The 24,756-nt window shown below is 45.4% G+C and overlaps 1 protein-coding gene across 2 annotated transcripts in view; it reads left to right on the top strand.

The window, feature by feature from the left end:
* RNF144A (ring finger protein 144A) overlaps positions 1-24,756 on the top strand; it is a 97,237-nt gene that overhangs the window by 17,497 nt on the left and 54,984 nt on the right. For both annotated transcript variants that reach the window (XM_063915456.1, XM_063915455.1), the window contains exon 2: positions 23,098-23,243. In XM_063915456.1, coding sequence (XP_063771526.1) covers positions 23,109-23,243 — 135 coding nt within the window. In that variant the 5' untranslated portion in view covers positions 23,098-23,108. The remainder of the gene's footprint in view (positions 1-23,097; positions 23,244-24,756) is intronic.

Raw genomic sequence — 24,756 nt, 5'->3', positions numbered from 1 at the left:
TTTGGCTAAAAATACCTCACATATAGCCTCCGGGGGCTATATGGAGATATTTAACCCCTGCCAGAATCCGTTAAGAGCGGGAGACGAGGCCGCCGAAAAAGGGGCGGGGCCTATCTCCTCAGCACACAGCGCCATTTTCCCTCACAGAAAGGCTGGAGGGAAGGCTCCCAGGCTCTCCCCTGCACTGCACTACAGAAACAGGGTTAAAACAGAGAGGGGGGGCACTAATTTGGCGTTAAAAATATATAAAAAAGATGCTATAAGGGAAAACACTTATATAAGGTTGTCCCTATATAATTATAGCGTTTTTGGTGTGTGCTGGCAAACTCTCCCTCTGTCTCTCCAAAGGGCTAGTAGGTCCTGTCCTCTATCAGAGCATTCCCTGTGTGTGTGCTGTGTGTCGGTACGTGTGTGTCGACATGTATGAGGACGATGTTGGTGAGGAGGCGGAGCAATTGCCTGTAATGGTGATGTCACTCTCTAGGGAGTCGACACCGGAATGGATGGCTTATTTAGGGAATTACGTGATAATGTCAACACGCGGCAAGGTCGGTTGACGACATGAGACGGCCGACAAACAATTAGTACCGGTCCAGACGTCTCAAAAACACCGTCAGGGGTTTTAAAACGCCCGTTTACTTTAGTCGGTCGACACAGACACAGACAGGGACACTGAATCCAGTGTCGACGGTGAATAAACAAACGTATTCCTTATTAGGGCCACACGTTAAGGGCAATGAAGGAGGTGTTACATATTTCTGTTACTACAAGTACCACAAAAGAGGGTATTATGTGGGATGTGAAAAAACTACCGTAGTTTTTCCTGAATCAGATAAATTAAATGAAGTGTGTGATGATGCGTGGGTTCCCCCCGATAGAAAATATGGGCGGTATACCCTTTCCCGCCAGAAGTTAGGGCGCGTTGGGAAACACCCCTTAGGGTGGATAAGGCGCTCACACGCTTATCAGAACAAGTGGCGGTACCGTCTATAGATAGGGCCGTCCTCAAGGAGCCAGCTGACAGGAGGCTGGAAAATATCATAAAAAGTATATACACACATACTGGTGTTATACTGCGACCAGCGATCGCCTCAGCCTGGATGTGCAGAGCTGGGGTGGCTTGGTCGGATTCCCTGACTAAAAATATTGATACCCTTGACAGGGACAGTATTTTATTGACTATAGAGCATTTAAAGGATGCATTTCTATATATGCGAGATGCACAGAGGGATATTTGCACTCTGGCATCAAGAGTAAGTGCGATGTCCATATCTGCCAGAAGATGTTTATGGACACGACAGTGGTCAGGTGATGCAGATTCCAAACGGCACAAAGGTGTATTGCCGTATAAAGGAAGAGGAGTTATTTGGGGTCGGTCCATCGGACCTGGTGGCCACGGCAACTGCTGGAAAATCCACCGTTTTTACCCTAAGTCACATCTCTGCAGAAAAAGACACCGTCTTTTCAGCTTCAGTCCTTTCGTCCCTATAAGAGTCATATCTGCCCAGGGATAGAGGAAAGGGAAGAAGACTGCAGCAGGCAGCCCATTCCCAGGAACAGAAGCGTTCCACCGCTTCTGACAAGCTCTCAGCATGACGCTGAGACCGTACAGGACCCCTGGATCCTACAAGTAGTATCCCAGGGGTACAGATTGGAATGTCGAGACGTTTCCCCTGCGCAGGCTCCTGAAGTCTGCTTTACCAAGGTCTCCCTCCGACAGGGAGGCAGTATGGGAAACAATTCACGAGCTGTATTCCCAGCAGGTGATAATTAAATTACCCCTCCTACAACAAGAAAAGGGGTATTATTCCACACTATATTGTGGTACTGAAGCCAGAAGGCTAGGTGAGACCTATTCTAAATCTAAAAAAATTTGAACACTTACAAAGGTTCAAATCAAGATGGAGTCACTCAGAGCAGTGATAACGAACCGGGAAGAAGGGGACTATATGGTGTCCCGAGACATCAGGGATGCTTACCTCCATGTCCCAAATTTGCCCTTATCACTAAGGGTACCTCAGGTTCGTGGTACAGAACTGTCACTATCAGTTTCAGACGCTGCCGTTTGGATTGTCCACGGCACCCCGGGTCTTTACCAAGGTAATGGCCGAAATGATGGTTCTTCTTCGAAGAAAAGGCGTCTTAATTATCCCTTACTTGGACGATCTCCTGATAAGGGCAAAGTCCAGGGAACAGTTGGAGGTCGGAGTAGCACTATCTCGGATACTGTTACAACAGCAGGGGTGGATTCTAAATATTCCAAAATCGCAGCTGATCCCGACAACAAGTCTCCTGTGCTTAGGGATGATTCTGGACACAGTCCAGAAAAAGGTGTTTCTCCCGGAAGAGAAAGCCAGGGAGTTATCTGAGCTAGTCAGGAACCTCCTAAAATCAGTGCATCATTGCACAAGGGCCATGGTAAAAAAATGGTGACTTCCTTCGAAGCAATTCCAGTCGGCAGATTTCATGCAAGAACTTTTCAGTGGGATCTGCTGGACAAATGGTCCGGATCGCATCTTCAGATGCATCAGCGGATAACCCTGTATCCAAGGACAAGGGTGTCTCTCCTGTGGTGTTTACAGAGTGCTCATCTTCTAGAGGGCCGCAGATTCGGCATTCAGTTTTGGATGTTGGTGACCACGGAGGCCAGCCCGAGAGGCTGGGGAGCAGTCACACAAGGAAAAAATTTCCAGGGAGTGTGATCAAGTCTGGAGACTTTTCTCCACATAAATATAGCTAAGGGTAAATTTATAATGCTCTAAGCTTAGCAAGACCTCTGCTTCAAGGTCAGCCGGTATTGATCCAGTGGGATAAAACATCACGGCAGTCGCCCACGTAAATAGACAGGGCGGCACAAGAAGCAGGAGGGCAGTGGCAAAAACTGCAAGGACTTTTCGCTGGGCGGAAAATCATGTGATAGCACTGTCAGCAGTGTTTCATTCCGGGAATGGAAACTGGGAAGCAGACTTCCTCAGTAGGCACGACCTCCACCCGGCAGAGTGGGAACTTCATGGGGAAGTTTTCCACATGATTGTAAACCGTTGGGAATTACCAAAGGTGGACATGATGGCGTCCCGTCTGAACAAAAAACGGGACAGGTATTGCGCCAGGTTAAGAGACCCTCAGGCAATAGCTGTGGACGTTCTGGTAACACCGTGGGTGTACCAGTCGGTGTATGTGTTCCATCCTCTGCTTTTCATACCTAAGGTACTGAGAATTATAAGACGTAGAGGAGTAAGAACTATACTCATGGCTCCGGATTGGCCAAGAAGGACTTGGTACCCGGAACTTCAAGAGATGCTCACAGAGGACTTATGGCCTCTGCCGCTAAGAAGGGACTTGTTTCAGCAAGTACCATGTCTGTTCCAAGACTTACCGCAGCTGCGTTTGACGGCATGGCGGTGGAACGCCGGATCCTAAGGGAAAAGGCATTCAGGAAGAGGTCATTCCTACCCTGGTCAAAGCCAGAAAGGAGGTGACCGCACAACATTATCACCACATGTGGCGAAAATATGTTGCGTGGTGTGAGGCCAGGAAGGCCCCACGAAGAAATTTCAACTCGGTCGATTCCTGCATTTCCTGCAAACAGGAGTGTCTATGGGCCTCAAATTGGGGTCCATTAAGGTTCAAATTTCGGCCCTGTCGATTTTTCTTCCAGAAAGAATTGGCTTCAGTTCCTGAAGTCCAGAAGTTTGTCAAGGGAGTATTGCATATACAACCCCCTTTTGTGCCTCCAGTGGCACTGTGGGATCTCAACGTAGTTCTGGGATTCCTCAAAACACATTGGTTTAAAACCAGTCAAATCTGTGGATTTGAAGCATCTCACATGAAAAGTGAACATGCTCTTGGACCTGGCCTGGACCAGGCGAGTGTCAAATTGGTGGTTTTTTTCTCAAAAAAGCCCATATCTGTTTGTCCATTCGGACAGGGCAGAGCTGCGGACTCGTCCCCAGTTCTCTCCCTAAGGTGGTGTCAGTGTTTCACCTGAACCAGCTTATTGTGGTGTCTTGCGCCTACTAGGGACTTGGAGGACTCCAAGTTGCTAGATGTGGTCAGGGCCCTGAAAATATAGGTTCCAGGACGGCTGGAGTCAGGAAAACTGACTTGCTGTTATCCTGTATGCACCCAACAAACTGGGTGCTCTTGCTTCTAAGCAGACTTTTGCTAGTTGGATGTGTAATACAATTCAGCTTGCACATTCTGTGGCAGGCCTGCCACAGCCAAAATATGTAAATGCCCATTCCACAAGGAAGGTGGGCTCATCTTGGGCGGCTGCCCGAGGGGTCTCGGCTTTACAACTTTGCCGAGCGGCTATTTAGTCAGGGGCAAACACGTTTGTAAAATCCTACAAATTTGATAACCTGGCTAAGGAGGACCTGGAGTTCTCTCATTCGGTGCTGCAGAGTCATCCGCACTCTCCCGCCCGTTTGGGAGCTTTGGTATAATCCCCATGGTCCTTTCAGGAACCCCAGCATCCACTAGGACGATAGAGAAAATAAGAATTTACTTACCGATAATTCTATTTCTCGGAGTCCGTAGTGGATGCTGGGCGCCCATCCCAAGTGCGGATTATCTGCAATACTTGTACATAGTTACAAAAATCGGGTTATTATTGTTGTGAGCCATCTTTCAGAGGCTCCGCTGTTATCATACTGTTAACTGGGTTCAGATCACAGGTTGTACAGTGTGATTGGTGTGGCTGGTATGAGTCTTACCCGGGATTCATAAATCCTTCCTTATTGTGTACGCTCGTCCGGGCACAGTATCCTAACTGAGGCTTGGAGGAGGGTCATAGGGGGAGGAGCCAGTGCACACCACCTGATCCTAAAGCTTTACTTTTTGTGCCCTGTCTCCTGCGGAGCCGCTATTCCCCATGGTCCTTTCAGGAACCCCAGCATCCACTACGGACTCCGAGAAATAGAATTATCGGTAAGTAAATTCTTATTTTTATCTGTATGCTGTAATGAGTCTGCTGTAAACATCTATTTTCATGAATTGTATAAATGCGTAGGTAATGCCCAATACAAATACACAATTTTGAGTTGTATTGTGAAACATCTACAGTATGTTAGTACACAGGGTCACATAATTTACTAAGTCACTAAGTGCTTTCACTACTACAGACAATTAGTGGCATTATTGGTCAACAAACATTTAAGGTGGTGAGAAGACGTCATCAACCAGTTATAGATGATCATGCTACATAGACCGCACCCTGTGCTAACCCGGCGTCTGATGTCAAGTTGCCGCAGTTGGGCCTTAAATCACAGGGATAAAATGCATGCACTAAAAAAAGTGAGCATATCCATGCAAGGCTGTAATATACACTGGTGCCAGGTTTACCTTTTAGGAATACAACTCTTACACACCTTTCACACAGAGTGAAAAACCCAGGAGATTGCCAGGGCAAGCTGGGACAATCCTGTATCTTTCCCCGTATCCACCTGAATCCCGTGTCCTCAGACCCACAATATTCCTGGGTTGGCTCCGTTAAAAAAACACAGCAGCTGTGTGCAGTCTGGGTGTAGTACGGTATGCCGGCGCTCGGGCTTCCGGCGACCAGCATAACGGCACCGGGAGCCGGCATACCAACAGCGTGGCGAGCGCAAAGGAGCCCCTTGCACTATTTTATTCTCCCTCCAGGGGGTTCGTGGACACCCACGAGGGAGAATAGCTGTCGGTATGCAGGGTGTCGGGATTCCGGAGCCGGGATCCCGACATTCGGCATGCTGAAGACCACCCGTGCAGTCTTTCTGTTCTGCCAGTGCTTGATATTACATCACCTCCAAATGCCAGAGATTCTGCTCTCCATAGGTTTGCAATGGGACCCGGGTCACGCATTTACACTACACCTTTACCCAGGTCCTTCCCGGGTTCAACCCTGGTAGCTACCCGGGTCGGATTTCAGATTCCCAGTCTAGACTGGGTAATTTTTGTTCTGACCCTTTTTCCACTGAGCAGCGATCTGGATTGACCTGGCAATAACCAGCAGCGGAAAAAAAGTACCAGTGTGAAATTATCTGACCGGCTATTCTCTGGTAGTCAGCGGTGTGAATGGTGCGACTCTGGATATTCAACCCGGATTACCTTTCAAAGCTGCTGTGTAACTGGATGTAAAAGCATACTTGCTTACTCTCCTGGAAGCTGTGGGAGACTCCAGATTTTGCAGGTGGTCAACCACACTCCCAGAAGGGGTGCTCTTCAGTTTGCCGGCTGTCGGGATCCCGGCGCACAGTATACTGGCGCCAGAATCCCGACAGCCGGCATACCGACACATATTCTCCCTCTTGGGGGTCCACGACCCCCCCTGGAGGGAGAATAAATAGCGTGGCGCGCGTAGCGAGCCCGCAAGAGGCTCATTTGCGCTCGCACGCTGTAGGTATACCGGTAGTCGATATCCCGGCGCCGGTATGCTGGTCGCCGGGAGGCCTGCCGCCGGCATACCATACTACACCCTCCCAGAAACATAGAAACAGAATTTGACGCCAGATAAGAACCACTTGGCCCATCTAGTCTGCCCCTTTTTTTTTTTTATCCTTTAGGCAAGCTCAACCCTTTTTGAACCTTAATTCTTTGTAAGGATATTCATATGCCTATCCCAAGCATGTTTAAATTGCTCTACAGTCTTAGCCTCTACCACCTCTGATGGGAGACTATTCCACTTATCCACTACCCTTTCTGTGAAGTAATTTTTCCTTAAATTTCCCCTGGACCTCCCCCCCTCCAGTCTCAGTGTATGTCCTCGAGTTCTAATACTTCTCTTCCTTTGAAGAATGTTTCCCTCCTGAACTTTAAGACCCTTGATATATTTTAAAGTTTCTATCATGTCCCCCCTTTCCCTTCTCTCCTCCAATCTATACATGTTAAGATCTTTTAGCCTTTCCGGGTAAGTTTTGTGATGTAGGCCATGCACCATTTTAGTTGCCCATCTTTGTACACTCTCTAATGTATTTATATCCTTCGGGAGATATGGTCTCCAGAACTGGACACAGTATTCCAGATGGGGCCGCACCAATGACCTATACAGTGGCATTATCACTTCTTTTTTCCTGCTACTGATTCCTCTCCCTATGCAACCAAGCATCTGACTTGCCTTTCTCATTGCTTTGTTGCATTGCTTTCCTGCCTTCAAGTCACTTGAAATAGTGGCTCCTAAATCCCTATCCTCCTCAGTAGTTTCCATTATAGTACCCTTGATACTATATTTAGCCTTTGGGTTTTTGAGACCCAAGTGCATGATTTTGCATTTTTTAGCATTAAACTGTAGTTGCCACGTTCTTTACCATTTCTCAAGCCCACCTAGGTCATCAATCATTTGTTTTACCCCTCCCGGTGTGTCTACCCTGTTGCATATCTTTGTATCATCTGCAAAAAGGCATACTTTCCCTTCAATACCATCTGCAATGTCACCAACAAAGATATTACAGAGAACTGGACCAAGTACAGATCCCTGGGGTACTCCACTGATAACATTTCCCTCCATAGATTGCACTCCATTAACTACAACTGTCTGTTTCCTATCCGCAACCAGGTTCTTATCCATTTAACTGTTTTATAATCTACCCCCACGCTTTCAAGTTTATTTATCAGTCTGCGATGTGGGACAGTGTCAAATGCCTTACTAAAGTCTAGATATGCTACATCTACAGCTCCCCCTAGATCTATTATTTTCATTACAGAGTCAAAAAAGGTCAATAAGATTTGTTTGGCATGATCTCCCACCAGTAAATCCATGCTGTTTTTGATCCTGTAAGAATAGGTGGATCTCCTGCACCCTACCTACTTCCTAGTGAAGTGGCCAGGATGGGGGAATAATACCAGGAATCCCTCTATTTTAGCCCTATTCCTTCCCTTTGGTCTTGATACTCATGGTATTTTGCCAAAAGTCCTAATGACGCCTCCCTGAAATGGCCTGCTGTATCTCCTGTCCGGAGCAACTAAAAGTCGGCAAGTATGCTTAACAGTAATTGATTTTAAAAACTGAATATTCAAGCATTAGAACAATAAGTACTTGTATTTTACAGTAGCAATTTCCAGGTTCAGGTTAACAGGCTCATTATAAGCCTTATTCATGGTTAAGAGTAAAGGTAAATCCATGTTGCACTGCAGGAGGGGCAGATGTAAAATATACATAGACAATTAGAGTGGGGAAGGGTCGTGTCCTGACTTAAGTCTACATTTCAGTCTGCAAACTGCCCAGTATATGTTTGCTACATACGAAAGCAGGTGGTATTTTCCCTGCATGCAAAAATATAAAAACATTCACGCAACATGGATTGTTTCAGGAGCTGTTTGCTCCTTATTTTACTCTAGTGATCTGCTGTCAATGTGTCATGGTAGCTATTCCAACTTCCTCTTTAATGGAGGTACAGTATTAGGGGCAAACAGATGGGACATTAAGAAGCAGCAACTATTGGATCATTTTTTGTATTCCTGGATAATGGATGGAAAGTTTTGTAAGATCTAAGTAACTAATTTGGTGTACGTCATGTGGAAACTGCTGTTTTAGAAAGTTTTATGGGGCCTTATAACTCTATGAATTTGCCCCAAAAGCTCCTGTAAATGTCAGTTTATTATTTGAACATAGTTCATTCAGGTTTAGCACTAGAGAATCAATTCTGTCATGCATCAGGTGGTCATAAAATGCTGCTTTCCCTGTGTGCAGGTGGCAAATAGACTGCAGTCTCTTCAGTGCTATCACTATAAGATTTACGGCAATGGCTATCCAACACTGAGGAAGGAAATTCTGTTTCAGTTAGCACAAATGTACACGTACAAAGCTATTTCCACAATGAAGCTTGATCGCTTTATAGAGAACATTATTCCCATGTTTCACAATTAACCTGCTAACAGTAGCGGATCTTGCCACGGGCAAGCAGGACTTTTGGCCGGAGCGCCGCCTTCCGGAGGGCGCAGGGCGCCATCCGGAGGGCGCCGCACCAGGGCAAGATCCGCTGCTGCTGTGTGCCCCCCGCTGCCCGCTGCTCCCCTGCTGCCGCTGGCCGCTGCCCCCCCGCTGCCGCTGTGAAGGGAAACTAGACGCGTACGCGTCTAGTTTCCCTTCGTGGAGAGGTCTTTTACTGTGCGGTGCGCGATGACGTCATCGCGCACCGCACATCATTTCAGTCTGTACAGGGGGCGTAAATGACCACGCCCCCTGTACGAAGCCACGCCCCCTATTGCCGCCCGGGGCGCACAGAGCGCCAGAACCGGCCCTGCCTGCTAAATAGCAAGTACCTCCAAAAATATGATCATGAGTTTCCTGCATGAGAGGTGTGATCTGGGGGCCTAATTCACTAAGGGGTCTATTCATGAAGCAGTGAAAAGAATGGTGAAGTTGCCCATGGCAACCAATCAGCATTGATGTAACATTTATAATTTGCATACTATAACATTATACAAAGCTGCTGATTGGTTGTCATGGGCAACTTCTCCACTCTTTTCACTGCTTCATGAGTATACCCTAAGGATTGCAGTTGCAAAGTTGTTTGCAGTGGACGTGCGGTGAGCTAAATGGCTCAGGAGGCACTGGCTAGCACCAAAGCCAGATTTACACACAATAATAAAAATGTATATATTACCCTGATATCTTTGAAAAAGTTGCAAGCTATACGCAGTGAAACGCGTCAGGTGTTCTTGCATGGGTCAGGATTCTTCATCCATTTGCACCTACATTAACCCTTGGCATTGATTCCTCCATCAGAGGAGACTTAGAGAGAATTCTGGCACATTACAGACACCGTACTGCATGAGGCCCCCACAAATAACCCGGGACATTTCTCAGCCATTTGTTCCTCTAACGGTGCACGGGATAATAATCCACTACCGGACTCTCCACTATTAAAAGAGACTCCTGCTGTTTTGGACGGACATTATTCTTTACAAGGGCCATTTGGAATGGATCCTTCCATCTATCCATTCATACATTTCCTGAACCATACAATCAGGATAATATATACCTTTTTATTATTGCACGTGAATTCACGCTACTGAATGTTTTATGGATGCAATTGTGTTTTATTCAAATTAAATTGTCTTTTTTTTTTAACCTTATTTATTTAAATTAGTTTTCATTGTGCAACTTCAAATTTCTCTTTTTTCTCTCTTATTTTTGTGGGAGTGACTTTCCCTCATATCAGGCTGCTGCTTAGCGAAACATCTCCTACCTTCAGCGCCCGAATACATCTTGGTACTTCCATCTTTTGCAGATTTACACACAATATATGAGCCAAAGGGTACATCTGGGCATTATACACAGGTGCAACAGTATATACATGTGGGCATTATACACAGGTGCAGCAGTATATACATGTGAGCATTATACACAGGTGCAACAGTATATACATGTGGGCATCATACACAGGTGCAGCAGTATATACATGTGAGCATTATACACAGGTGCAGCAGTATATACATGTGGGCATTATACACAGGTGCAGCAGTATATACATGTGGGCGTTATACACAGGTGCAGCAGTATATACATGTGGGCGTTATACACGGGTGCAGCAGTATATACATGTGGGCGTTATACACGGGTGCAGCAGTATATACATGTGGGCATTATACACGGGTGCAGCAGTATATACATGTGGGCGTTATACACGGGTGCAGCAGTATATACATATGGGCGTTATACACAGGTGCAGCAGTATATACATGTGGGCGTTATACACGGGTGCAGCAGTATATACATGTGGGCGTTATACACGGGTGCAGCAGTATATACATGTGGGCGTTATACACAGGTGCAGCAGTATATACATGTGGGCGTTATACATGAGTGCAGCAGTATATACATCTGGGCGTTATACACGGGTGCAGAGGTATATACATCTGGGCGTTATACACGGGTGCAGCGGTATATACATGTGGGCGGTATACACGGGTGCAGCAGTATATACATCTGGGCGTTATACACGGGTGCAGCAGTATATATATCTGGGCGTTATACACGGGTGCAGCAGTATATACATCTGGGCGTTATACACGGGTGCAGCAGTATATACATGTGGGCATTATACACAGGTGCAGCAGTATAAACTCATGGAAATTTTGTGTAGTTTTGATCAGAGATGTGCGGAAAAGATAGGGAGGTAAGGCACTGCCTCACCTGCCATATACTTTTTTAGTCCAGAGTTTGGGCTATAAAAATTATTAGAATAATACAAAGAAGATATTTCAAACATATTCTTTGTATTTTTCATATACTTTATACAGTCAAAACTCTTAGCACGAACGTTAGTATGACAGGAAAGGCTCTGCCTCACCTGCCTCACCCCACCGCACGTCACTGATAATAATGTATCTCTGTGCTGCAATAAATTTATTAATTTTCCAATCTGAATATGAAGCTCAGTCTAGTGCAGTGGTGTATTTTTCCTTTCTTTGTCCAGAGCTGCTTATATTTGGGGTTATGTAGTTAAATCAGAAAATGATCAGCGCCAGACTTTTTTGGTTATAATTTATCTGTGCCGATACCTATAAGCCATTGCACCCAAGATTCATTGTTCCCATGTTCCTACTACTCTATTATTTTAACCTGTGTTTTAAATACATTAACCATGTGTGTATAGAAATCTGGTAAGATCGGGCAATAGGTCCAATGTTCCCATGAGGAATTTCATATTGAGAGTGAAAATATAGGAAATAATATGGAGCTGACTATTACTCTGGAGCCACTTTCGGAAAAGCATTATACATAACTGGGAGTGGTAGAATCGTAGTTGTCAATTGGTACTAAACCATTAGGTGCCTTATAATATGAACAACTTAACACAGAATACAGCATATGAACAACTTAATACAGAATACAGCTTAACACAGAATACAGGTTGAACCCGGTTTTGCCTCTTTTCAACCTCACTAACTATGTAACTATAACAACATGTTAAATGCTATAAACTTTATTAATCTGATTTTAGGCATTTGTTCTTTTTTAATGTTTGAGTTGTCCTTTACAGCTAAAGAATCAATTGGAGAAGTTCCTGATTTAAGCTTAGATTTATACATTATTTTCTACTTTTGAGCATAGTGACATTTTACAGAATATACTTCACTATTAGGGAGAAGAAAGACTATTTAGATAGCTAATATAAATGATAGGGTTGCTAACATGGTGCCAAGATGGGTTCAGTATGACTTCCCGATGGACTGGTTGCCTTCGGTAAGAATCCTGACAGCCCCCTCCTAAAGTACCCTAACCTTCCTCTGCCCCCTACCCTAACTCTCCCGGGTGGTGCATAACCCTAACCCTCCCTCCCCGCAGAAGAACGCCAGCGCGTCCCGCTGTCAGGATGATCGGGATGCCAGCTGCCGGTATTGTGACTCCGGAATTACGTCCTCCTTCGGGAGAATATCGACCACCGGGATCCCATCGGTCGGGAAGCATTGACATTGGATTGACATTGTCGGAAATGGGGCCAAAATCTGTGGGATTTGTCCATTAAATCCGACAAAACACATGGATCCTCGGCTAACCCGCCTGTCGGGAAAAACGGCAGCCCCATCATGATTCTACCTAAAAAAAAAAAAAAGTTAAAAGTCGGAAACTGACGTCTTTTCCGACAAGACGGCAGTTCCAAATATAATTGAATACATCCCTAAGTCTCTTTACAGGACGGACGCAGGGCTGTGGCACGTTACTAGTCTGACCCCTGTTGGGTGAGAGTTTTTAACAAAACAACACAGTTAGCGTGCAGATTGTGGGACAGCCAACCCTTAAGTAAAGGGGAAATTTACATTCAGGTTGTTTTCTTATTTTCAGTTGCAAGTATGCTCCTGCATGGATTGTGTGTGTATATGTGTGTGTGTATATATGTATGTATGTATGTATGTATGTATGTATTAGTGGTGGGCAACGATTAAAATTTCTAATCGCGATTAATCGCATGATTTTCTCAGATTAATTGCGATTAATCGCATTGTTATGCGCAAGATTCAATAATGAATTCAAAAGTAGTGTATTGCGCTCCTGGTTGGCTGCCAGTACTCGAGTTCCGATTGGCTCGCTGGTGGCCAGCAATACACTTGAAATGGCACCGGCGCTGTCACGGTCTCCATGGCTGCCTGCAGCTAACTACTGTATGCACCACACATGTCCCCCCAGTGCCAGATATCCCCCAGTGCCAGATAAGCCCCCAGGGCCAGGTATACATGCTCCCCAGTGACAGATGTACCCCCAGTGCCAGGTATACATGCTCCCCAGTGACAGATATACCCCCAGTGCCAGGTATACACGTCCCCCAGTGCCAGATATCCCCCTAGGGCCAGATATGCCCCCAGTGCCAGATACACATGTCCCCCCAGTGCCAGATATGCCCCCAGTGCCAGGTACACATGTCCTCCCAGTGCCAGATATCCCCCAGTGCCAGGTAGACAAGTCCCCCCAGGGCCAGATATCCCCCAGTGCCAGATAAGCCCCCAGTGCCAGGTATACATGCCCCCCAGGGCCAGATATGCCTCCAGTGCCAGATATACCCCAGTGCCAGGTACACAAGTCCCCCCAGTGCCAGATATGCTCCCAGTGCCAGGTATACATCCCCCCCCCCCCCCCCAGTGCCAGATATCTAAGTTCCCGCGTACTTGCACTGCTGCCCATTCCTCCCCCCTGCATTCTACAAAACTTACATTTTGAGGGGACCCGGGAGGCAGCAGCAAAGATCGGGACAGGGCCAGCTGCCTGCGAACTGCCAGGCAGCCACGGCATGGAGGAACAGAGCTGCAACGCTATTCTAACTACAATGCCGTCCGTGAGCCAATCGGAGGTCACGGGCTGGCAGCCAATCAGGAGCTGCCAAATGGCAGCTCCTGATTGGCTGCCGGTCCGTGACCTCCGATTGGCTCACGGACGGCATTGTAGTTAGAATAGCGCCGCGGCTTAGCTTCTATCCTTCCAAGGCAGCTGCCGGTGCGCAGCGTTAAAATAATTGTCGCCCGTTAATTAGTTAATGCGTTAACGCGATATTATTGCGTTAACTTGCCCAGCCTTAATATATTATATATATATATAATTATAAAGCACTGACTGACTGACTGGCTCAATAATAATTCTCTTACTTCCCGATATGTTAGGAAGCTGAAATGTAACATAGGTTTTCTTCAGGTGGGAAATAGGAAAGCTGTGTAATCAGAATTTTAATAAACCTAACCAAAGGGGATGAGAAGGGGGATGACTTAATAACATCATTACCGATGCATGGGTTGCGTTGCTTAAACGATAACACCCAAATGGACAATCTGATCAAAATTTGGATTACACCTCCAGTGTGTAGAATTTAATAAACTACAAAAATGGTCTTATCACATTTTACTGTATCTGCTACGGGTGATCCTCTGGTAACGCCAAGAACCATGGATTAATATTTACTTACATTAAGACGTCTCAGATTTACATCTCTATAGATTTACCAAATTTTTAACACTTTTATATGTACAACTGTGAAAATCGGAAACTCCTGTGGGAAGAACGGATAGAACAGCTACTGTTTGTATTTGTGTGTGTGTGTGTGTGTGTGTGTGTGTGTGTGTGTGTGTGTGTATATGTGTGTGTATATATATATATATATATATATATATATATATATATATATATATATATATTACTGTATGTGCCTTGTAAATGGGTGAGTTCTAAGTACAGTTATATGATTATATGAAGATTCAGAGATCACCATTCCTTATATACATTAGACATTTAAAATTGCCCACAGACACTCGGCTACATTTGCCACCTGCTGCCACAAACCTAGCCAGGCCAATTACGTCCTTAGGGCATAATCTTGTCATTGAGTAAATCGGTTATTAAGATTGCATGCAGTCACTGCAGTTTAAGGAAATAATTATTTGGTTAATTTACTTTGACTGCAGTCATTAAATTCATATGGTCTCAGTGCCTTAGGGAAGGCCAGATGAGAGATGTGGGAGGGGTCTAATGCGTTTACAATGTCTGTACTTGGAGGACAGACATATGTTTGGAGGGCACTTTCACACTGTTAAAAATTACTTCTTGAGTCCAGTTTGAGAATCCACTGGATGTGAATTCCCATTTCTCTTACGTCCTAGAGGATGCTGGGGACTCTGTAAGGACCATGGGGATAGACGGGCTCCGCAGGAGACATGGGCACTTTAAGAAAGACTTTAGGTATGGGTGTGCACTGGCTCCTCCCTCTATGCCCCTCCTCCAGACCTCAGTTTACTACTGTGCCCAGAGGAGACTGGGTGCATTACAGGGAGCTCTCCTGAGTTTCCTGAAAGAAAGTATTTTGTTAGGTTTTTTTATTTTCAGGGAGCCTGCTGGCAAAAGACTCCCTGCATCGTGGGACTGAGGAGAGAGAAGCAGACCTACTTCTGTGAGTTTCAAGGCTCTGCTTCTTAGGCTACTGGACACCATTAGCTCCAGAGGGAGTCGGAACACAGGTCTCACCCTGGAGTTCTTCCCGGAGCCGCGCCACCGTCCTCCTCACAGAGCCGGAAGATAGAAGCCGGGTGAGTATGAGAAGAAAGAAGATATCAGAGGCGGCAGAAGACTTCAGATCTTCACTGAGGTAACGCACAGCAGTTAAGCTGTGCGCCATTACTCTCACACAGCACACACAAACGGCAGTCACTGTAAGGGTGCAGGGCGCAGGGGGGGCGCCCTGGGCAGCAATATAACCTCATTTTCTGGCAAAAGTAGATATATACAGCTAGGCACTGTATATATAAATAGCCCCCGCCAGTTTTTTTAGCGGGACAGAAGCCCGCCGCTGAGGTGGCGGGGCTTCTTCCTCAGCACAGCACAGCGCTGAGAGGAAGCTCCCCGGACTCTCCCCTGCTTATCCACAGTGAAAGAGGGTTTTAAAGAAGGGGGGGGCACATAATTTGGCGCAAAAATAAAGATTACAGCGCTATCTGGGTAAACATATTGTGTGTTTTTTTTCCTGGGTCATATAGCGCTGGGTGTGTGCTGGTATACTCTCTCTCTGTCTCTCCAAAGGTCCTTGTGGAGGAACTGTTTTCAGACAAGAGGATTCCCTGAGTGTGTGGTGTGTCGGTACGCGTGTGTCGGCATGTCTGAGGTAAAAGGCTCTCACAGGGAGGAGGTGGAGTTAATGACTGTGGTGTCTCCGTCGGCAACACAGAGGAAGGATATGTGGAATGTTTTAGTGCTAATGTGAATTTATTGCACTGAGTCTAGGGAATGTACAGGTGTCAAACCCTGCCTTTCCCATATGTCACAGGGACCTCCGGGATCTGAAAAGCGCCCACTATCCAAAATAGTAGACACTGATTCTGACTCCAGTGTCGACTACGATGATGCAAAGTTACAGCCAGAATTGGCAAATAGTATTCAATATATGATTATTGTAATAAAAGATGTTTTGCATATCACAGAGAAACCCCCTGTCCCTGACACGAGGGTACACATGTATAGGGTAAAGAAACCTGAGGTAACCTTTCCCCCATCTCATGAACGAGTTATTGAAAAGTCTTGGGAATCTCCAGACAAGAAACTGCAGATTCCCAAAAGGATTCTTAGGGTGTATCCTTTCCCGACTAAGGACAGGATACGGTGAGAATCTTCCCCAAGGGGGGAAAAAAGCGTGGACACGCTTATCCAAAAGAGTAAAGCTGCCATCCCAAGATATGGCTACCCTCAGGGATCCGGCTGATCACAAACAGCAGGCTACCTTAAAGTCCATTTACACACATTCTAGTACCTTACTCAGACCGGCAATAGTGTTGGCTGGAGTTGTAGCGCTGTAGCAGCGTGGATAGGTACCTTATCGACAGAAATTGATACCCTGGATAAGGGTACCATTTTATTGACCCGGGGTCATATTAAAGATGCTCAAAGAGACATTGGCCTACTGGGTTCTAGAATCAACGCTATGTCGATTTCCGCTAGACGAGTCCTATGGACCCGGCAATGGACAGGTGATGCCGACTCAAAGAGGCATATGGAGGTTTTACCTTACAAGGGTGAGGAATTGTTTTTGGGAAGGTCTCTCGGACCTGGTCTCCCATGCTACAGCTGGTAAATCTAAATTTTTGCCTTATATTCCCTCACAGCCTAAGAAAGAACCACATTATCAAATGCAGTCCTTTCGGTCACAAGAAACAAGAGAGTACGAGGTGCGTCCTTTCTTGCCAGAGGTAAGGGCAGAGGGAAAAAGCTGCACAACACAGCTAGTTCCCAGGAACAGAAGTCCTCCCCGGCCTCTACAAAATCCACCGCATGACGCTGGAGCTCCGCTAAGGGAGTTCGCCCCAGTGGGGGCACGTCTTCGACTTTTCAGCCACATCTGGGTTCACTCACAGGTGGATCCCTGGGCAATAGAAATTGTTTCTCAGGGTTACAAGCTGGAATTCGAAGACGCGCCACCTCGCCGGTTTTTCAAATCGGCCCTGCTGACTTCTTCCCCAGAGAGGGAGATAGTGGTAAATGCAATTCACAAATTGTATCTTCAACAGGTGGTGGTCAAGGTTCCCCTACTTCAACAAGGGAGGGGATATTACTCCACCCTGTTTGTAGTCCCGAAACCGGACGGTTCGGTCAGACCCATTTTAAATTTAAAATCCCTTAACCTATACTTGAAAAGGTTCAAGTTCAAGATGGAATCGCTCAGGGCGGTCATCGCCAGCCTGGAAGGGGGGGATTTTATGGTATCTCTGGACATAAAGGATGCGTACCATCATGTTCCCATATCCACCTCATCAGGCGTACCTAAGATTTGCGGTACAGGATTGTCATTACCAATTTCAGATGTTGCCGTTTGGGCTTTCCACGGCCTGAGAATTTTCACCATGGTAATGGCGGAAATGATGGTGCTCCTGCGCAAGCAGGGTGTCACAATTGTCCCGTACTTGGACGATCTCCTCATAAAAGCGAGATCACGAGAGCAGTTACTGAACAGCGTGTCACTTTCACTGAAGGTGTTACAGCAACAAGGCTGGATTCTCAATATCCCGAAGTCGCAGCTGGTTCCTACGACTCGTCTGATCTTCTTGGGCATGATTCTGGATACGGCCCAGAAAAGGGTTTATTTTCCAACGGAAAAGGCTCAAGAACTCATGACTCTGGTCAGGAACCTATTGAAACCAAAACAGCTGTCAGTGTATCACTGCACTCGAGTCCTGGGAAAGATGGTGGCATCTTACGAGACCATTCCGTTCGGCAGGTTCCATGTGAGGGCCTTCCAATGGGACCTACTGGACAAGTGGTCTGGGTCACATCTACAGATGCATCAGTTGATCACACTGTCCCCCAGGGTCAGGGTATCTCTCCTGTGGTGGCTGCAGAGTGCTCACCTTCTAGAGGGCCGCAGGTTCGGCATTCAGGACTGGGTTCTGGTGACCACGGACGCGAGCCTCCGAGGTTGGGGAGCAGTCACACAAGGAAGAAACTTCCAGGGTCTTTGGCAAGTCAAGAGACTTGTCTTCACATCAACGTCCTGGAGCTGAGGGCCATATACAACGCCCTTCGTCAAGCGGAGACCTTGCTTCGTGACTTACCATTTCCGATCCAGTCAGACAACATCACCGCAGTGGCTCATGTAAACAGCCGGGGCGGCACAAGGAGCAGAATGGCAATGGCGGAAGCCACCAGGGTTCTTCGCTGGGCGGAAAATCATGTAAGCGCACTGTCAGCAGTGTTCATTCCGGGAGTGGACAACTGGGAAGCAGATTTCCTCAGCAGACACGACCTGCATCCAGGAGAGTGGGGACTTCATCAGGAAGTCTTCGCACAGATTGTAAGTCAGTGGGGACTGCCCAGATAGACATAATGGCGTCCCGCCTCAACAAAAAGCTGTAGAGGTATTGCGCCAGGTCAAGAGACCCTCAGGCGATAGCTGGGGACGCCCTAGTGACACCGTGGGTGTTCCAGTCGGTCTATGTGTTTCCTCCTCTTCCTCTCATCCCAAAGGTTTTGAGAATAATAAGAAAAAGAGGAGTACAGACAATTCTCATTGTTCCAGATTGGACACGAAGGGCCTGGTATCCGGATCTGCAGGAGATGCTCACAGAAGATCCGTGGCCTCTTCCTCTAAGACAGGACCTGTTGCAACAGGGGCCCTGTCTGTTCCAAGACTTACCGCGGCTGCATTTGACGGCATGGCGGTTGATCACCGGATCCTAGCGGAAAAAGGGCATTCCGGATGAGGTCATTCCTACTCTGATAAAGGCTAGGAAGGACGTGACAGCTAAACATTATCACCGTATATGGCGAAAATATGTTTCTTGGTGTGAGGCCAGGAATGCTCCTACGGAAGAATTCCCTCTTGGCCGTTTCCTTCACTTCCTACAAACTGGAGTGAATTTGGCTCCATTAAGGTTCAGATTTCGGCCTTATCCATTTTCTTTCAAAAAGAATTAGCTTCTCTCCCAGAAGTACAGACTTTTGTGAAGGGAGTGCTGCATATTCCGCCTCCTTTTGTATCTCCGGTGGCGCCTTGGGACCTTAACGGGGTGTTGAGTTTCCTTAAGTCGCATTGGTTTGTACCACTTAAAACAGTGGAGTTAAAATATCTCACTTGGAAAGTGGTCATGTTAGCCTTGGCTTCGGCTAGGCGAGTGTCGGAATTGGCGGCTTTGTCTCATAGTTTTCCATATGGATAGAGTGGAATTGCGGACCCATCCTCAATTTTTGCCTAAGGTGGTGTCGTCTTTTCATATGACCCAACCTATTGTGGTGCCTGGGGCTACACGAGACTTGGAGGATTCCGAGTCCCTTGATGTGGTCAGGGCTTAGAAAATTTACGTGGCCAGAACGGCTAGAGTCAGAAAAATAGAAGCACTGTTTGTCCTGTATGCAGCCAACAAGGTTGGCGCTCCTGCTTCAAAGCAGACTATTGCTCGCTGGATCTGTAACACGATTCAGCAGGCACATGCAACGGCTGGATTGCTGTTACCAAAATTGGTCAAGGCCCATTCCACTAGGAAGGGGGGCTCATCTTGGGCGGCTGCCCAAAGGGTCTCGGCACTACAGCTCTGCCGAGCTGCTACTTGGTCGGGTTCAAACACATTTGCAAAGTTCTATAAGTTTGATACCCTGGCTGAGGAGGACCTCCTGTTTGCTCAATCGGTGCTGCAGAGTCATCCGCACTCTCCCGCCCGTTTGGGAGCTTTGGTATAATCCCCATGGTCCTTACGGAGTCCCCAGCATCCTCTAGGATGTAAGAGAAAATAAGATTTTAAACCTACTGGTAAATCTTTTTCTCGTAGTCCGTAGAGGATGCTGGGCGCCCATCCCAAGTGCGGACTACTTCTGCAAGACTTGTATATAGTTTTGCTTACATAAGGGTTATGTTATAGTTTTCATCGGTCTCCGACTGATGCTATGTTGTTTTTTCATACTGTTAACTGGTTAGTTTATACACAAGTTATACGGTGTGAATGGTGTGGGCTGGTATGAATCTTGCCCTTGGTTTAACAAAAATCCTTTCCTCGTACTGTCCGTCTCCTCTGGGCACAGTTTCTCTAACTGAGGTCTGGAGGAGGGACATAGAGGGAGGAGCCAGTGCACACCCATACCTAAAGTCTTTCTAAAAGTGTCCATGTCTCCTGCGGAGCCCGTCTATCCCCATGGTCCTTACGGAGTCCCCAGCATCCTCTACGGACTACGAGAAAAAGATTTACCGGTAGGTTTAAAATCTTATTTTTTGTGTTATCATGCAACCAGCCAATTCTACTATTTTGGTTTATTGATATGAATGACCTATGGACGATTTTCAGTCCTCCATTATGGCATTGCATTCATTTTAGAAAATTTTTTTTTTAAAGATTTATTTCTTACTCTTGAAGTAAAGATGGATGAAACGCGTAGGGTTACTGGTGCCATGTCTATACACTAAGCTGGAGAATCCTGCCAATTAAGCTCACAGCCATAAGGGTTGTGGCAGGAATATACCATCACCTCAACTGGGCTGCACGGATGGTGTAATGGGTAGCATTACTGCCTTACAGCACTGAGGTCATGGGTTGGAATCCCACCATGGCCCTAACTGTGTGGAGTTTGTATATTCTCCCCGTGCGGATTTCCTCCCACAATCCAAAAATATACTAGTAGGTCAATTGGCTCCCAACAAAAATTAACCGTAGCGTGAATGTGTGTGCATGTACATGTGGTAGGGAATAAAGATTGTAAGCTCCACTGGGTCAGGGACTGATGTGAATGGCCGAATATTCTCTCTGTAAAGTGCTGTGGAATATGTGTGCACTATATAAATAATTGGTAATAAATAAATAAAAAGTAAAAAAATATTTACTGATTGACCATTTGGCCTTTTTCTTGTTGGGTGATCATTGGTGAGATGGTATTTTTAGAAACATTTTGGATATATCGGCCTCTACAATTCTACATGTTGGGGGATCATGGAAAGGACTTGTAGACACCGTAAAGATGGCCCACTAATCTTATTATAAGTTATTATTATTTCAGCTGTACAGTGCCCCTGGTTTGTGTGTCTGTGTGTTTGTGTATATAATATTCACACACACAGAGTATGTATATATAAAATAACACAGTGCAAGACCTAAGTGGCACGAAATTGGTCAGCGCTATTACGTTACATAGTTTGGCTGCGGAAGAAAGAACAGTTAGCTAATCAGTGTAGCTGCTTGACCTAATGCAAGTTGAGTTTGAACAACATCTGTATGGGGCAATTGCCCTAACAATAACCACAGCAGAGAAGTCGGAGGTCTCCAGCTCTCATACCTATAACACACAAAAGCCCATCCGGCCAGTTGGTACTGCTGACCCCAGTGTATTGAAGCAGAGCACACCTCTCTAGCTCAACAAGATGGCTACTTGACTGCCGTTCTTTCCTGCCAACCATGAAGCTGAACAAATGACATTCAATAAAAGGCAGAGGAGGGAAATTTATTAAACGGGGGAAGAGCACAAGCCAACCACCTACTATAAACCTGAAGACACACGCTAAGCTCTGCCCCCACACAGCTATAGGCTGATAATCTGTCATCCACATAAATCACAGAATGGAGACAGCAATGAAAATGTCATGTTTCACACCATCTGTCCCAGCCTTGAGGCTTATAGTCCTTCACACTTATTTCATTGTTTTGTTATGTCTTTTAGGTATACTTAGTTCATAAGTACAGTACAGGTTGAGTATCCCTTACCCAAAATGCTTGGGACCAGAAATATTTTGAATATCGGATTTTTCCGTATTTTGGAATAATTGCATACCATATTGAGATACTAAATCATGGCGATGGGACCTAAGTCTAAGCACAGAATGCATTTATGTTTCATATACACCTTATACACACAGCCTGAAGGTAATTTTAGCTGATATTTTTAATAACTTTGTGCATTAAACAAAGTGTGTGTACATTCACACAGTTCATTTATGTTTCATATACACCTTATACACACACAGCCTGAAGGTCATTTAATACAATATTTTTAAAAACTTTGTGAATTAAACAAAGTTTGTGTACATTGAGCCATCAGAAAACAAAGGTTTCACTATCTGACTCACTCAAAAAATTATGTATTTCCAAATATTCCGTATTTCGGAATATTTGGATATGGGATACTCAACCTGTATGTTATTTGATCTAATTACTTAAAGAAAACAAAAACAGGAGAGGGCACCTTGTTACAGGAGCTTACATCCTAGGGGGATGTGGGTGGGCATAAAAATGGGAGAGGGTACTTGTGTATTTACGACTGTTTTCAATTCTAGACACATAGGCTGGACATTATGTGCAGCTTTGCCATGTTTCAGAATGTTTCAGGAATGTCTGTGCAGATTTCTCAAGTCACAGAATTATCTGCACCAGCAAAGACCGATATGTGTCAGTTCAGCAACAGACTGTTTCTGTCATTGACAATAAAATGAGCAGTTGTCAGAACTGAAGAAGTGCTTGGAGCTGTTAGAAGCCATATCCACATCAGTGTTGCCTCCATTAAAGTAGTCATAAAAAAGTACAGTATATGATAAAAAAAATAAGTGAATGAAAAAAAGTAATACCATGTTAATTTTTTTATGGAGTCTCTGTTGTATGCTCTGGTTATATATTTGTAAGTATTTTTACTGTGCTTTGGAATTTTTAGTAAATATTTACAGTATATTCCTTTTTTAATTGCAGGCTAATCTGCCATGACTACAGCAAGGTATAGGCCAACGTGGGATTTGGCTTTAGATCCACTGGTTTCCTGCAAACTTTGTCTTGGAGAATATCCTGTGGAACAAATGACCACAATATCACAATGCCAATGCATTTTCTGCACACTGGTATGTATTGTTATGTTTGCCACTGTTTCCATTGTTTGTCTCTGCTTGTGTATGCCTTTAATATGCTACAATAGTGGTGTGACCATGGCACCTTGGCGAGGAACGCATGTACAAAATATGGCAGATCAAATAAAGAAGTAGCAGACATATCCTCTAACTTTGTCAATAGTCTTCACAGCATAACATTAAACTATCTTACATTGGCATCTCCTTTTACTACGGCTGTTCAACATAAACACATAAACAAAAGAATGAATCAAAGAATGTGTACAGCTCTTCTGTGAACCAGTATGATGACCTCCCACCTTCATCAGGCTCGAGATTAGAAGTCTGTCCCTACTTCACCCTAGCAGGTTCCGTGCTGTGGCCATGGTAAACAGCTATTACAGTATCTAGCAAGTTATTGTACTTCAGCACCTCAGCCTATGTAATACTCAAGGTGTTGTCAGACTTCTGCACGCAGCCAGGTGTTTTCCAGTTACTGCAGTGCAACTAAAAGCAGGTAGCCAGCAGTGTGACTGCTCAAACTGGATGTAGTCAATCAGGACAGAGGTTCCAATGCACTTTCATCATATAATGGCTTTTTCCCTTGAAAAAGTCATGGTATGATGAAACGTGCGTTGGCTGAGGCGCTAACACGTTTATGTTTAATGGCCGCTGTAACTAATTAACTACATCGGAAATTCTTTTTCACACTTTAATGTTTACAGTTACTTGTCAGTGCTTTCATTCATTAACTAATTATTGAGCAATTTATATTGATATTGAATGAACCATAGGGGAGCATTTTTCGTTCAGTGTACTTATCCTGGGATTTTTCTCAAATTTAGCAAAAATATATCCTATAGTACCGAAAATGTCTGTTATATTATAATATATATAAAAAAGAATATATAATTATACATTTTTTTTTAACTCTTTTTACATTATGGACAGGACTGTGGCTGGTAGGTTGAGGTTGGCATAGGACTATTTGCAGAGGACTCTAAACCTGGGTGGGCATAAAGCTTTCATTATGGGCATAGGGCATAAAGTGTTTGCGGTGGGCATGACAAAGTTATACTTGAACAATTGGCTAGCCACGTTGGGCATGTGGCTGTTGTGGTGATGGGGCTATTGTGTTATACAGAGCTATGTATGGTGTGTATGGCGTTGTATGTAGTGGGCATGAGACAGCTTTTTTCGACTCTTGGATACTCATGATGGCCATTAGCAAGTTATTTTTCATTACTGGATTGTGAATGGTGAACACACTCTCCATCCACAGTCCAGTAATGAAAATATCAACATAAGTATGCGGCCGGCTTACTACTAGTCCTCATCATCACTGCACACGTCCACCTACCCTATAGACAGTGCAAAAGGTACACACATTAGTAAGATTACGAACTGGTCTCCATGGCTTTCACACCCCCATTTTACACCCCTTTTTCGCCACTTTGGTCATAAGTGTCAATGCACCCTAAATGTGTATGTACTCATACGCAGCGGGCTGGGGCATATATAAAATGTG

The sequence above is a fragment of the Pseudophryne corroboree genome, chromosome 4, assembly GCF_028390025.1.
Source record: "Pseudophryne corroboree isolate aPseCor3 chromosome 4, aPseCor3.hap2, whole genome shotgun sequence".
Taxonomy (NCBI): Eukaryota; Metazoa; Chordata; class Amphibia; order Anura; family Myobatrachidae; genus Pseudophryne; species Pseudophryne corroboree.
The sequence above is the reverse complement of the archived record's forward strand: the minus strand, read 5'-3'. Positions and strand labels throughout refer to the sequence as shown.